Raw genomic sequence first — 16,289 nt, forward strand, 5'->3', positions numbered from 1 at the left:
TTATTCAGAAGCCAACTAGAAATAAGATTTCCGAATGGAAAAAGTTTTAAGAAGGCTTTTCTACTGTGATAGCTAACAATTTTAGTTAATAGTATTTCTATAGCATCTTTTAGCAAGTAGAAGAATTAACTTTATGAAGATTTATAAAAGCTCTGCTTATGCACACAAGCTCAGAAAATACTGATTTATTGCTATTTTCAAAGCACAGTTTAGTTAAAGTAGGACTGCAAGGTTCCACGGCGGCGAATATCACATGTCCAGCAGTGGAATCCACCTCCTAATGAATTCGCATGGCGAATACTGACTTTGATGGTAGAGATACCTGGAAAAGAAAAAGCAGGTTAGATTGGCAACTGTTCATTGATACTTTCCAAAACAAATCTGTGCCTATTTATATTGTGATTTTATTATAGTTCTGTGAACACTATTATCTACTGATTAACCCCTTAAGGACCAAGCTTCTGGAATAAAAGGGAATCATGACATGTCACGCATGTCATGTGTCCTTAAGGGGTTAAAGGGATTCTCTAGTTTTCCTGGCACTGTAGAATCCTGGATCGCCCCCCCGACCCCCATCTCATGTTGCTAAAGGGGTTAAAACACCTTCAGTCACTTACCTGAATCGAGCGCCGATGTCCCACCGGCGGGGGAGACCTAGTGCGCATGTGTGCCAATGGCCGCGCTCACATTAGAATCTCCCTATAGGAAAGCATTATTTAATGCTTTCTTATGGGGATTCCGGCCACGCTGGAGGTCCTTATGCATCTCGTGAGGACGTCCAGTGTCGTTTAGACAACCAAAAGTTGAATAAGAATCCAGAAGTCCCTCTAGTGGCTGTCTGGCAGACAGCCACTAGAGGAGGACTTAACCCTGCAAGGTAATTATTGTCGTTTATAAACACTGCAATAATTACACTTGCGGGGTTAAGGGTGATGGGAGTTGGCCCCCAGACCACTTCAATGGGCTGAAGTGGTCTGGGTGTCTGCAGTGTCCCTTTAACACCATTTCACAGTAAACTGCAGAGATCTGCAGAAAACAGTGTAAGTTCGCCTTTATAACGTCCCAGCTGTGTATGTGTCACACATTTTAGTAGAAAGTAAAATACGTGTTGCTTCCTTTAGCTACGTGTTACCACTTATCTAAGTTATAGCTTATATATATTGTAAACTAGTGAGTTGGGCAATAATAATAATTATATCCACAAGACATACTTAAATGAATACTCTAAGCACCAAAACTACATTAGCCTAATGAAGCTGCTGCAATTCCGCTGCTCAATTCTCTGTAATTTAGGATTTAAATCACTTTTTGTTTCTTTTTATGCTACCTTAGCAATAGCTCCCCTGTCTGTGACTCACACAGCCTGCATGAAAAAAATTATAATTTTCAATCAGTACTTTGCGTTTACTTTAAAAGTTTATATTATATCTCCTCCTCTGAAAACTGAACCGTAAGCACACACACTCCATTAAGCTAACATTTTTGTGGTGCGTATAGTGTCCCTTTAACAATAAATAAAAGCTAAATGTATCCTTGTGGGTAAATACTTTGCTGTTATAATTCTATGAACGCCTTGATTTGCCTTTCTTTGATGTTACACACCATTTTCTCCTGGTTTACTCGATTATAATTTTTATTTTAGCAGGGTTCTATTTGCCTCATCTCTGTCCACATTAATTTGTTTGTTATCTATCGCTGTTTTATATCCCCATTGCTAAATTGCAAAGTATGTTGGCGCTATATTGATGATAATATTGATACTTAATAGTAAAAAGAACATCTCTTTTACATCATTGGGTGCAAGTAACATACTTAAACATTTAGTATTTGCAAGCAAAATCAGAAGGCTACTATTATCTTGTCAGACTCACCTAAATTCTCAAACATCTTTTGAATTGATGTCTCATTGGCATCCACCATCACACGCTTTTCATCCAACATTAAAACATTCATGGAGAGCCATTTTGAGGACATCCAAAGAGGATGGTCTAGATTAGAAGATAGACAGAGAAACACCATTACAGACTAACACCGAATGAATTTTCTGTGTACCCAAAATGTAGGAGTGCGTTTAAAAAAAAAATATTTTCTTTTGCTGTTACGTACGTGTCACTTTTACCAAACGGCACTTGTGAGGGCATAATCAGAGTTATTACTGATCTGGAATATTTTTTTTTTTTGACTACCGGGGCCTAAAAATTTAAATTTCAACTCAAATTTTTGACAATTCACACTTTAGTAAATAACCTTGAGTGACGTAGTTGTGGCTTGGTAGCACTAGTGCAGCCTTTAAAACAATGTATAAATTGATCACCGTTTCATTGTACGTACCATCTGGGATAAGTGGTGTTGGGGGAGTGACCACTGTCCAGCCAGCTTTCTTAAAAAGCTCAATCTATGAGAAACAAATAATCGAGATATTTCAAATTTAAGATATTTTTGTTTTATTATTATATGACTTTACATCAGGGCAGTTGAAATCACAACCAAGATATTTAATAAATATATATAACTGGAATTAAAAAGGCCAATAGAGCTGAAATTCAAACGTGTGCATCACTTTTATCCCAACTAATGCAGATTTTAACTTTAACACAACATCCACTAGGAGGCAGCATAGTTTACTATCTACTTATAACATTCTAGACAGAAGAGGCAAGCCACTGGCTATTGGTAAGAGTGAGATCTCTTAAACAGATACACTGCTCAGTCATAATTTAGCTCCCTCTGTCCAATCTGTGTACATATATTGTACATATTGATAACTTGCACATTTCTCACCTGGTGACAAGGACGATCTGGATTAGAAAGGACAAGGCCTGGTCCAATGATATTAAATGTGGCATCAATGTGCATAGGATTAGGATCCTTAAATGAAATGATGTGCACTTTGTAATCTGGAGCAAGATGCCTCCTCATCCATTCAATTCCAAGATAGTTTGTAACCTGAAAAGCAAAAAAACAAAACAAATCATAAGTCATTATTCCCCAGAAAGTATTTTTTCCACCATAAATATATACTACAGCATACATAGTAAATAGTGTGGTAGTGCTAGGACTACGGAACTAGTGCAAATCTTTTAACATGCCACTAAATAATAATAGAATATATGTACACTCAAACCTTGGTTTTAATTACAGAACTTAGTAACTGACACCACAGAGAATTTAGTTTACACAAAACCTCAAAGACCTTAAAGGGACACTGTAGTCACCAGAACAACTACAGCTTATTTAATTTGTTCTGGTGAGTAGAATCATTACCTTCAGGCTTTTTGCTGTAATCACTATCTTTTCAGAGAAAATGCGGTGTTTACAGTACAGCCTAGTTATAACTTCACTGGCCACTCTGATGGCTGCTAGAGGTACTTCCTGGGGCAGTGCTGCACAGTGAGCAGCACTGCCATTCAGTGTCTCCACCCTCTGCCTCATTGACAGTCTCAGCCAATCTTATGGGGAAGCATTGTGATTGGCTCAGGCCACCACTTCTGATGATGTCAGCAGACAGCAGGCAGTTCAGGGGCAGAGGCAGCAGCTGCACACTTGAGTATAAGTACGATTTTACTATATTTAGGGAGGAAAGGAATACATGTTTATGTTCCTGACCCTATAGTGTTCCTTTAAAGTGAAACTACCACATACTCACCCCCCCCCCCCCCCCAAAAAAACCCCAAAAAAACAACAAAAGGTTTTGCCTAGAAGTTACTCTGTTGAAGGAGGCTGCTGCCTTAAAACACCCAGAATTCCAAGTCTCACCAGAGGACACAGCTTGCAGGTTCCATTTTAGAATTCCTTTGGTCCTTTCATCAGATCTAGCAGCTCTAGAATCTTACTATGTATTAATAAATGCCTTCATAAAAAGTCTTATGTAGCTTCCCTCACAAAAACAGCCAATATTTCTAATTGAAAAACATTTGGAAGTGGTATTGCTATTCACTCAAGTACAAACTGTACAATTTGTGGGAAAGTTAAAGTAAATTCTAAGTGAATTTCAAATGTTAGGTCAATTTAGCCAGAATGAAAATATAGCTAGCTTGTGAGCAGGTAATTAAAAGGGGGATAATGGTTTGAGTAATTGAACGTTACTGGACTATGTGAGTTTCATTCAGTAATGCATAGTTTCCCATCTCACTTTCTTGCAAAAAATAGATTTTTGTAACATGTGCAGTATATATGAGCGAGCAACACTGAACTACACTCACATTTCAAACAAAAATCTAAGATTAGATTATCTTTTTTTTTCTTATGTAACTTTAAATAGTATAAAAATATAAACTCATACAGTACCTGGCTTCTTTGTGCAAATATGTCCCTTCCAGCTCTCATGAAGTCAGCAGCATCAAAACAGGGCTCAAATTCTGTAGTAACAAATTTTCCCATGGCAGCTAATTTATGTCTATCTTCTACAGTACGGATTGGATATTCCTGAAAAGACAAACAGTACAAATTCAACCATCGTTCTGATTTCCTGGCTGTGTCATTTACTGTGAGTCGTAATGTCATGTGCATGTTATCTGTGGAAAGATATTCCAATTTCCATAGCATATAATGCAAGCAGAGGGGGGACATTTATGTAAAGAGAACGCATGCCAATTCCCCTACACTTCAAAAGAGAGTCCCTTATAATTAAATAGTCACAATAAGGGCATCAGTGACTGGCTGTAGGGAGACATGATGTCAGCAGCTCAGCACACACTGATCCAGGTCCCCCAATAGTCCTTATTTTGCTGGGAAAGACACATTCTCAGGGTCCTATCCTGCTGTCACAATTTACTTCCTGGTGTCCCACTTCTGGGAACACCATGGAACAGTCTTCAGGCAGCTCAACCCAATACACAGACAAGATTGCGCAGTGCACAGAATTAGAACCTTGCAGAGAACGACTCAGCATTGTTCTCTACAAATTCCAACAGGTTGGGAGATGGCCAGACAGGCCCCTTCACTCCTTCAGCCTGCCCCTTTTCTAGACATGCCCGTCTCTTTCCCAGATCCTCCCATTGTGGGCATCACCAATGGCACAAGTAGAATGCTCTCAGACAATCTCAATGTTGGGAAATAAGCACATCTCTCATTGGTTGAGCTGCGTACATACACAGAGCACTTCCAATCAGGAAAACGTTTTGTAAAAAGGGGAGATGTGTCTATGGGGGTGGGGCTTATGTTGCAAAAAGCAGTAAAGTAAATTTGAATGTGGAGGGAAATACAGCATGAATATGAGGCCAACCCTATCAAATGCACTAATGTTGCATGATGCCCAGAGTGTAATTGGAGTGTCCATTTAAGCAGTGTACTATCTTTGTGTACATATATGCCTCAAAGTATCAGTGTGTCATTCTGATATGATATTATTTGGATAATATACAGTATAATGGGAGATAAAATATATGTATCCTGTATAAATAAACTGTATTTGTTGACAGACATTGTATATTCCTATCTAATATACAGACTTCATAAATAAGAATAACGGAAACACAATAATAAACACACCAATGCATAATTTCCATTCCCCGAGTCCCCAGCACACACTAACATATATACCTAAATCAGACAGCAGTACACATAATGTACACTCAACACAATAATAAAGATCTTTCACTAAGAACATCGTGAATTATAATGGCACTTTACAAATAAAATGATCAATGGGTGTTACTTTAAATCAGAGCACATTAGACAGGGTATATACTCGTATTGAGTAAAAGTACATGCTCGCTTTGTATGAACTGCACACTGATCAGGCATCAGTGTTCTAAATAGAATGTTGTCTTGTGTGAAAGGGAACAGGACTCAGTATATCCAGGGCATGTCAGTGAAGGTTTGGTAAAATAAAATAATAAAAGATTATACTGAATGACTATACTATTAAAGCAAATTGGAATGTGACTTACTCGGTGTAGATATACATGCACCATACACTGCAGACACCCAAGGAAACTATAGAGCACCCTCAACACAACACATATCCTGTATACAATCACACGCTACACATGCATCGTATAAGATTCGCTCATAATATACAGTATACTTACACATACAAAACACACCTGCCACATTGTTGCAGAGAAGAGTCAGAGGCTTGCATGAAGCTCCTACCTGAGCTCTTCAGTGCCATCTGTAGGTTGGGGTTGGAATCAGCAGAGCTCTTTGTGGAAAAATGTGCCCAGTTGTTAAAGCAGCCCTGCCACCAACGATCCATTGACAGAAGGAACCAGTGAGGGATAGCAACTGGAAAATTCACCATATTAACCCTTTCCTGGTTTGAAGAAAAAACCTCAGACAAAAAGGGGAAATTACCAGGAAAAAAAGCTTGACATAACACTTTCATCCAGTTACCTGGTCATAGAGTTCATCAGCCATTGTTGGTTTAGGTGCAGTGGTCCACTTTGCACCACGACGGAAATAGTCCTTAATGAGAGGTCGATACGCTCTATATTCAAAGAACCGGGATCTCCATGCCATAGGGGCTTCAATGATCTCATTACCAACAACCAGCAAAATGTCTCTGGGCATAGCAGCATATAGACCTAGAACGGAATAACACGGACATGAGATACAGTGATTTTTCAATCAGGCTATACAAACATAATACAAAATTAGTTGTGGGTGAGTGTCCACTGATCTACACAATTACTTAATGAATCTATACTTTCAGCCTTTGTGCAGCAAAGTGTAAAATCACTATTATTATGATGACCTTGGGTCTCGAGGTCGTGATAAAGGAAGTTAGGCAGATGTTGGAAAGTTTCTTAGGGATGAGGTGCAAGTCTTAGAGATGTGGTCAAGCTGCAGCGTCCTCTTTTCGATTATATGTGAAGCCATTTACTTGCTTATTAGTGCAGATCCACAACTCTGGATCTTTAAACCACAACATTTACTGCAAATCTAACATTCCCTGGATCCTAAACGGCTATTTACATGACTTACCTGTAGACTGAAAGTCAGGTGTCTTGTATTGAACTGACCAATCTATCACTTCAGGCCTTTGTACGGTAACACCTTCAAGTTTTAAAATATTGCACATTTCCTCAATCTCCTCCACAGCTTTTTTCACATGTTCCTTTGGGAAACCATATCCTCCATATTTTTGATAAAAAGGCCAGTACTTCTCGTATGTGTTTGCCTAAGCAAGTAAATATATGAAAAATCAAGTTAAGAAATGTTCATGATTCTGATTCCAAATAAATCATGACTGTCCCATGACAAACCTCCAAATGCCTACTCATACAAAATAGCAGACACGTTGATTTATTTTATAGATTACTCAAATAAATCACAGTATCAGGGTGGTTAATCATTATAAAATAGAATTGTGTACTGCTCTAGTGTCTTGTTACACCACTCAGCGTTCTTCCTCTTCTACTTTCTGGGAAAAATATTTTGGGAACCATATGTAACATTAGCTGTGTCCTGCGGAGCCCAACAGGCAGCTGATGAATGTCTTAGCAGAGTAGATCTCTTTGACTTTACATTATTTCTCTAACTGACCCTGCCTTAACCCAGCTACTAGGCCTTAAAACCGTCAGACTGTATGTAGACAGATGGCTCATTGCTGCATGGAGATCAAAGAAGTATGTAGAGGCCAGCCTCTTTGTTTTCTTACTGAGTATCAGAATATCCCGCCCAGTCAATTTAAAGGAACACTATAGGGTCAGGAACACAAACATGTATTCCTGACCCTATAGTGTTTAACCCACCATTTAGTTGGCTTGCCCCCCCTTAAGCTCCCTATAAAAGTTTAAAACTCACCTTATTTCCGGCGTTTCCATTATTTGGGAGACATGATGTATGCAAAATGATGACTCGTTTTAAATAAATGACAAACATGCTATATAATGTTCCATTTTAAAGTAGGACAACATTTTAAAAATGAGTTCTCAGCAAATTACATATTCTTGTTATTATCCCGAAACGATAAAAATGTAAATCACGTTATCCTAATACATAGTTACTTCAAGCAGGATCAATTTGCACTTTTAAAAATCTTTCTACATTCTTACAAAACATGTATACGTGACTGGAAGGAATGCTGGTTGGAAAGCTGCGATCCAATTTACTACTGTACCATATGTTAACATGTGCTACAAGAAGGGGGCCAGCCATCTACTTATATCAATGAAATAGTCTTCAGTATTTAGAACAGGAACAGCTGTCACCATGCCATCTACTACTAAATTAAGAGTTATCTGCATTCCTACAATAGTCAAAAGAGAGACACTAGCTGTGTAAACATCCGCACTACAGATCCCTTCCTGGCAGTTCATACATGCACATTATGTGTGGAGTTAGTATTTGGAAGGTCTCTAATATATGCCCATTAACCCCTTAAGGACACATGACATGTCTGACACGTCATGATTCCATTTTATTCCAGAAGTTTGGTCCTTAAGGGGTTAAAAGTGAAAAACATGATTCATTTACCTTAACTTCCACTGAAAATGGAGGAACGATGGCATTTTCTGGTCTGCCAACAATAACTTCCTCCAGTGGGTCCCATTCATTGTAAGAGCAGACAGGGCTGTCTTCCGGAACGGTTTCTGTGATTTTATCGTCAGCAGCGCAGGGTTTTTGGGTTGCTGCAGCTGCCTGGGTGCTCTGGAAGGTTCGCTGCACCCATCCGACGACTCCTTTGCTCAGCTAAAGATAAAAGGGACATCGTGGATGGAAAATTTGTTACAAGAGGCACTTGTAAGCCAGGAACATTAAGAATGGCTATTTTCACAGGCACTGTACAGTCATCAGTATACACAAAAACCAAAAGAAGGGGTATCACTAGGAAATAAAATCATAAATAATCCCTTGTAATGCTGCAACATGTGTTATTCTTCCCTATCAGCATTAAAACCATAACTACATTCACAAGAGATATCCCATTTATTTTCAGGCCATACTTTCTGACTTAGGACTGCCATCGCAAAACATGTGTCGGTCATTGATTCTTTGCAAAATAAATGGGATATCACTTGCACACCCAGTTTACCATCTCAGTCAAATGTTCCCTTCTGTATAATTTATTGTAAAAAAATAAAAGGTTCCTTCCTCGGCGAATATGTTTAAGTGCAATATCCCTAGAAAAGACAGACAGACAGAGTGATGATTCAGACTTGATAATAAAAGATGAATACATTGATATTACTTATTCCTTCTTCTAATGATATTGACCATTGTGATATTTGTTGTGTAAGAGACATATGTACAGAGCTAGCAATGGATATGACTATATAGAGCTCGTTGTGATACTTTATGTTGCACGGGTGTCATGTAGGTTGTTTTAGTTTTGTGTAGGTGCCGTTTGCTATATGGCTAGGTTCTACATGTTATGGGTGTTGTACAGATGCTGTATTGATGCTGCAATGAAGGCTGGAAGAAAAGGGTTTAAAATGACTAGATGGCAGAGGAATAGTGTTTAGTAGATTATTTATCATTTTTTAATGCTATTATCTGTAGCATTTATTTATATACAATGTGTCAACCTAAACTACAAGCTTTTTTCTCTACATGAGGTGACGCCATGTGAATGGTAGTTCACAGTGTTTGCTTAGAGGACCAGAGATGAAAGTTTGGTGATGTGCCCCTACTCCAATAAAGTTCTGCATCTGCACCTAGAAGGAGGCAAACACATTGGGGAGCTTGATCCGATTGTTCTATTCTAAAAAGCGGTGAAAATTCTAAAAGGGAAGAGACACGGATATGCCTGCTGGTTCCACTTGTTTCCATGGCGATTGCCCCACTTTTTACAACAGAACACTATGATTACTCTCCATCACTATGTAGACTATGCTTAATGTAAATCTGGGGTTCTGGTTGTGTATCTCATTTTGTAATTCAAAATATAGAAAGTAACATTTTGTAACTGTCGCTTTTCTTCAATTCTATCTTCTCTCTGTGGATTAGACTCTAATACTAGATTTAAAATTGTCACCTACACGTAGATTAATACTCAGCTAGCTAGTGAAAAAATAAAAAACAAAATAAATACCGGTAATTGTATTTCCTATAACTACAGCTATAGAGTGATATATAGATGCATGATGTATGGGTGGAGATCAAGCAGTTAAGTTAGATTTAAGTCAGAGTTGAGTTTCTTGTATTGTGCTTTCTCTGCACTATGTGTTTGCTTCATGACGAGCTGCACGTACACACCAACCTCTTTTATTAGGCACTATACTGAGCTGTACTGTGACACCTCTTTGAGGACTATTGGTCAGAGCAGACTCTGTAACAGCTGCAGTAAACATAATTATCAGCCTTGTCTTATCATTCACCCTGTTGAATACATTTTCTTAAGGTCAGAGGCAACTGTTATCAGTTCTGGCAGATAAAATATTAACCTCCAGTCCTGCTGACTGCATTTTGTGAATGAACAAATCTGCAATCTTGAAAGGGACACTTGTCACCTGAACAACTTTAGCTTAATGAAGCAGTTTTGGTGTATAGAACATGCCCCTGCAGCCTCACTGCTCAATCCTCTGCCATTTAGGAGTTAAATCCCTTTGTTTATGAACCCTAGTCACACCTCCCTGCATGTGACTTGCACAGCCTTCCATAAACACTTCCTGTAAAGAGAGCCCTATTTAGGCTTTCTTTATTGCAAGTTCTGTTTAATTAAGATTTTCTTATCCCCTGCTATGTTAATAGCTTGCTAGACCTGGCAAGAGCCTCCTGTATGTGATTAAAGTTCAATTTAGATATTGAGATACAATTATTTAAGGTAAATTACATCTGTTTGAAAGTGAAACCAGTTTTTTTTTTCATGCAGGCTCTGTCAATCATAGCCAGGGGAGGTGTGGCTTGGGCTGCATAAACAGAAACAAAGTGATTTAACTCCTAAATGACAGTGAATTGAGCAGTGAAATTGCAGGGGAATGATCTATACACTAAAACTGCTTTATTTAGCTAAAGTAATTTAGGTGACTATAGTGTTCCTTGAAGGGTTACTCCAAGATCCATGACCAGTTCTGCTTTTTGAAGTGGTCATGGTATTAGGAGTCAAGTTGTGCAGTGTTTCGGCTTGTAACACTGCATAACCAGAGTTATTTGCACTTGTGTGCCCCATGCCCAGGGCTAGTTGCACCACCAGCACACATGACTTTGGTAGCCCTGATTGCTAAATGTTAATTATGTGCATATTTTGCGTCTGTCATTAGCACTCACTGCACGCTAGAGACAGGCGTTCTCTGATTCTGTCCCCTCTCCCTGCAGCCCTCCCGCCTCCCTATACGATTTGCTGCATTACCCCCCAAAAAATTCTCACCTTCCTGTCTACACCCTCTTTCCCTCTTCTTTATCAAAAAACAAGACTTATGGACCTATCGCTCAGAGACTGACTCAGAGTCTCATGAGTGAGTCACAGGTTGAGTTTTTAAAGTGTTACTTCAACCACCATGACCACTTCAGTGATTTGAAGTGGTCATGGCGGTGGGAGTCAGTATTTTTCAATGTTTTTTCTTGAAACACGGCACATACAGAGATATTGTTAATAGTGATGTCCCGAACTGTTCGCCAGGAACCATTCGCCGGCGAACATAGCGTGTTCGCGGTGAACGCGGCGGGCAAACATATGCGATGGTCGGTCTGCCCCCTATTCGACATCATTGAGTAAACTTTGACCCTGTACCTCACAGTCAGCAGACACATTCCACCCAATCAGCAGCAGACCCTCCCTCCCAGACCCTCCCACCTCCATGACGAATAGGGGGCGGACTGACAATCACATATGTTCGCCCGCCGCGTTCACCACGAACAAGCTATGTTCGCTGGCGAATGGTTCCCGGCGAACTGTTCGGGACATCACTAATTGTTAATTGTGTGCTGGGGGCAAATGGAATTCCTAGCACATTGTTCCGGGTTTCCTAATGTCAATTCTGTGCAAAACTTACGTCTGTAACTTGTCAACAAGCACTGTACGCTGCTAATAGACATGAAAATCTACCCTCTGCAGACAGAGAGCCTGCAAGGGGGAACTTGCTCTCCCCTACCTCCCACATTGTGCTCCCTTCTGCCTCCCTCCATGCGCATTGGTCTTTCAAAAAAAAAAACAACCCTCCTTCCCTCATCTCCACTCACTCCCTTCCCTCCCAACGCCTGCTGAGAGCTGCGGTGTTCGACAAATGATGAACAGGGTTGACATTAGCCAACTCCTAACACTAGCTGGCTGATGGCACCCCTATGGCACTGCTGGAGGTGGAGTTACACTTCCTGCAGCTAAGTTAATCTTTTTTGCAGCATTTTAGTTCCCTTTTCTTATGTTGGAATTGTCTGACTATACCAACCAAACAATTACTATAGCAACCAAACACTTACTATAGCAACCTATCACCATTTTGTTGTACGGGGGGAATATTGGCCACGTGCACATTAATGCATGTTAAATGATTTCAGTCATTTCTAATGCATGCCAACGGATCAATACAAATAGTTCCACCCTGACTTCTCCATTGACTATAAATAATGAATAAACTAACACACATTGAAGTGAACGAGTGAATGAAGCTGCTGGCATAGTTCACTCGCTTGAAGCGTTAGTCCATTCACTAATCCAATCTATAAAGAAGTTGTTTTTTTGTTCATTGGCTTGCATTAGAAAAGACTACGCCAGAGACCCCCATACCCCAGCTGTTGTTGAACTACAAATACATTAATGATTTTACAACCGTACATATGGCAAATCATCAAAGGAACTGTAGTTCTAAACAGCAGAGGATTTACCATTTGGTCACTACTCCTTCAGACTATCACTGTGTAGGAGATTATTTTCCTATAGGAAGCAGGATATAAGGAGCAGGAGTACTGATGTGTTTTACATAACATGCAATACCTAGCACCATGCAGGGGAAAACAACATGCATGAACTTTAGGCACCTGGAGTGTCATGTTATATTTCATAAAGATACTTGCCTGATACATTGGTGTATACCCACCCAATGCAGTTTAAAAAATATCTTATCTATGATACCATACATAACATACTGTATAAATAAATGACATAAAGTATGTTCACAATACTGCAACCTAAACACATATAACAGATTGGAGAGTGTAAAACAGGTAGTGACATGATCTTTCATTTTCAGATTGTTAAATATGTTTAAAATGTCAGGAGATTCTTCAGCCCTGGGAATACTGAGGAGACTTGCAGAGTATTTTGAACACTTTTACCAAAATAACACTAACACATGCTGTCTTTCTATTGCCCTGGTAATATGTACAGTTCCAATACAATCCAGCAGGGCAAAGATAGTTTAGGAAGATCCCTTGATAAATGCCCCAGCCTTCATTCACAGTTTAAAAAGAACCCTGCTCCTGTAGTCACACGTAACAGGTCAATAGCTTTTAGCAGGAATGTTTAAACAAACAAATCGACTCTCTAACAATAGGTCAGTGATGTTTACCAGAGGTTGAATGGTACTACACAGGAAGAGGATAGGGGAGGGGGTTTATCGCTAAACAGTGAATTGAATACAAGTTTGCAAGATTTAGGCAAAAAGTCTAAATGATGTTTTCTTTGGAGGAATTCTACACACTAGCTACACTCAAAACATAGATATTTTAGCCTCTTGTTTTGCAAATCACTTTTGAATTCACCACAATTTTCCGTTCACTGAAGAAAGAAAATAATGCATTTGTCAGAATACTTGTAAATGTATACACAGTATTTGTATAGCTTATTACTGTTTCAGATGCTTATGTTAGTACAGAAAAACATAGGTGGAGAGTCTCTGGTCTGCACTTGGGGGGGATGGGGTAATCCTGAGGCAACTAGGAGCCATTTGTAGGAACAAAAACTCACTATGCAGCAAATGTTTGTGAGCTGAAAACAAAAATGGCATCAGCCAGGCCAAAAAATGAAGGAGTAATAGTATATCTATTATGGCACAAGCCTACAAATGTAGTTTAACAGAATTCACTGTTTATTATACATCAGATATTACATAGCTATTACACAGTGGATAAAAAAATGGGTAAAAAAAACAACAAAAAACTGGAGGGAAAAAAGGGGGTGATGGTTATTTAAAAAATAGGAGTTTGTTAAGGTCCAGTTAGATAAATGCCTATATGTGTTCAGCTATATTTGATTGTAAAGTGACACAATTTTCTATAGAAAGGAATGAAGAAAACTCGAAAAACTCGAAAAATCCCTAATGAGGGATATGTTACTAAAAGAAAAAAAAAAATCCCAAAGCAGTTCCCACGCTTTACTATAATCCAGTATTGATCACCCTGGATTGAGTGAGAGGATGCACACAGTTTAATAGTGTATGAGAGCGATTTAATGGCATTGCTCTGCCAAGCAGCTGTTGATCCTACAGTAGAAAGAGGCTAAATTAAAACATGCCTCTGAATGCGTTACTTGATCTGATATAAGGTTTTGTAACATTCGGTAATAGGATGCTTGCTGTTAGTTCCACTGAGCTTCCATTATACAAGATCAGTCATGGGATGGATACAAAATATCTGAATACAAACCATAGATCCAATGTAATGAACTGCCTCTGCTCCCCTGCTTCCTCCTCTCACACACCTCACCCGCAGCATGTTGTTCAGTTGCCTTACTGGAAGGAATGGTCTGATTGAATGGATGGATGGGAGCTCTGAGCCCTGTGTTCTTCAACTAAAAGCCAAAGACTTGCAGTGGGGCAGTGTTGCAAAGATCTTTATATGAATTCCAAAGCTCTCTCTATTGGCTGCTGCAGATAACAGGTGGTGATAGAGGCAGAAGCTAAAGGTCACAAATTCCCAGATTAGAAAGTCTCCCTTCCAAGAAATGTAACACGTTTTCCCTTTTTTAGTTGTAGTAACACATTGGGGATCAGTGTGTAAAGACTAAGCAGCAGAAACATCTGTCAGCTCTTCCTGACCAAACTCACTACTGCTACTTGGCATAAGGTAGTATAGACAGGCACTGCTGGGACATCTGGCAGGCATGAATTGGCTCCTGTATGAATAGATCTATGGGGCAACATTCTAAAAGGCATGATGAACATTCCATCGGTTTCCATGGTGACATCTCCACGTTCAGAACGTTTCCCTAGAATTGCTTCTACATACAATCAATAATGTATCTCTAGACTGAAAATCTCATGCAGCCAGGGGAAAACCATTTTTAGTTTCCAAAATGAAAAATAGCAGGGAGGTGGGAAAACATTGAACCCTCTTGCTTCCACTTTTAATTCATGTTTATTCATCTGAATTTAAATAACAGAAAATCAAATTTTTGATCTTCATTTACCGAGTGATTTTTTTTTTTTTTTATAAGCTGTGAATTCTGGCACACTCAAATATTCATATTAAAATAGCCAAGCTTTGATTGAATTTCATTCTGAATGTTGCAACCTTTATCTGTATGAACTACAATTTACTGTGTAGTGAATACATTCCTATATCCAACAATTAACAGAGCACTGCCCATATTGTTCTGTTGTTTGTTTGTTTTCTCTCTCAAGTAATGTAGGATCCTTTAAATGTAGATTATTATTGTTTTAGTGCCAACCTATTCTGCAATTTGCAGTAATATAGGATAGGATTACATCCTGCTACTGCATCTGATAATGTTGCATCATATTATGGCATGGGCTGCACTATTAGCTTGCCATCACACTGTGTGACCTCTGACAACTGGTCTATTTTTACTTATGAAAACATTTACCATAAGCATGCTTTAAAATCTTTGCTGTCTTGTATGATTCATCTTTAAAGAGAAACTATCGGTGAAGAATAAAATCTTATTTTAAATACGTTATATGCATAATGCATTAAAATGATTGCAAAAATAAATAAAGTTACATATAATGGGACACTGTAACTGCTTAATCTCATTGATGTGTTTACAGTGTTTGGTGTCTCTTGGCACCATCCTTCCATTCAACATTAAATTGTTTTTACAATTCTAATACTAAAGAAGAGACCCCAGCAGCCACTCTGTGCTACTTGGCCCAATAAGAAAGTATTAGCCTATCCAACAATGGGCGGCCATGACTGGATGAGAGTGTCAGCTGACTGTTTTCAACCTATCATAATGCTCTTGCTGGCATGACTTGGTACTGTTAGAAGTAAGTGTGTCATTTCTGCCTAAGCCATACCTCCAGTAAGAGTCTGGCTTCTGGTGACCAATGACCCATATTTAGTGTTAAACTATTCGAAGATAGTATGGAGCAACAGCACCATGTAACTATAACCACTTCAATGTACAGATGTACCAGTTTAGCGAGCTTTCCTGCGACCACAGACAGACCCCCCCTAACCAAGAAGAGCTCAGTTACATGAACCTTGTTCTTATTCCATAAAGCCAT

The 16,289-nt window shown here is 39.0% G+C and overlaps 1 protein-coding gene across 1 annotated transcript; it reads right to left on the minus strand.

Annotated features, from left to right (window-relative positions):
* Positions 1–170: 170 nt before the first annotated feature.
* Positions 171–14,628, minus strand: GATM (glycine amidinotransferase). The gene is made up of 9 exons (XM_063448994.1): positions 14,467–14,628; positions 8,422–8,637; positions 6,928–7,123; positions 6,337–6,527; positions 4,288–4,425; positions 2,782–2,946; positions 2,332–2,395; positions 1,872–1,988; positions 171–322 (listed from the first exon to the last, which is right to left on the minus strand). The coding sequence occupies exons 1-9, from the start codon at positions 14,533–14,535 to the stop codon at positions 210–212; spliced, it is 1,269 nt and encodes a 422-aa protein (XP_063305064.1). The 5' UTR covers positions 14,536–14,628; the 3' UTR covers positions 171–209.
* Between the last annotated feature and the right edge of the window lie 1,661 nt (positions 14,629–16,289).

This window comes from Pelobates fuscus, chromosome 3 (genome assembly GCF_036172605.1).
Source record: "Pelobates fuscus isolate aPelFus1 chromosome 3, aPelFus1.pri, whole genome shotgun sequence".
Taxonomy (NCBI): Eukaryota; Metazoa; Chordata; class Amphibia; order Anura; family Pelobatidae; genus Pelobates; species Pelobates fuscus.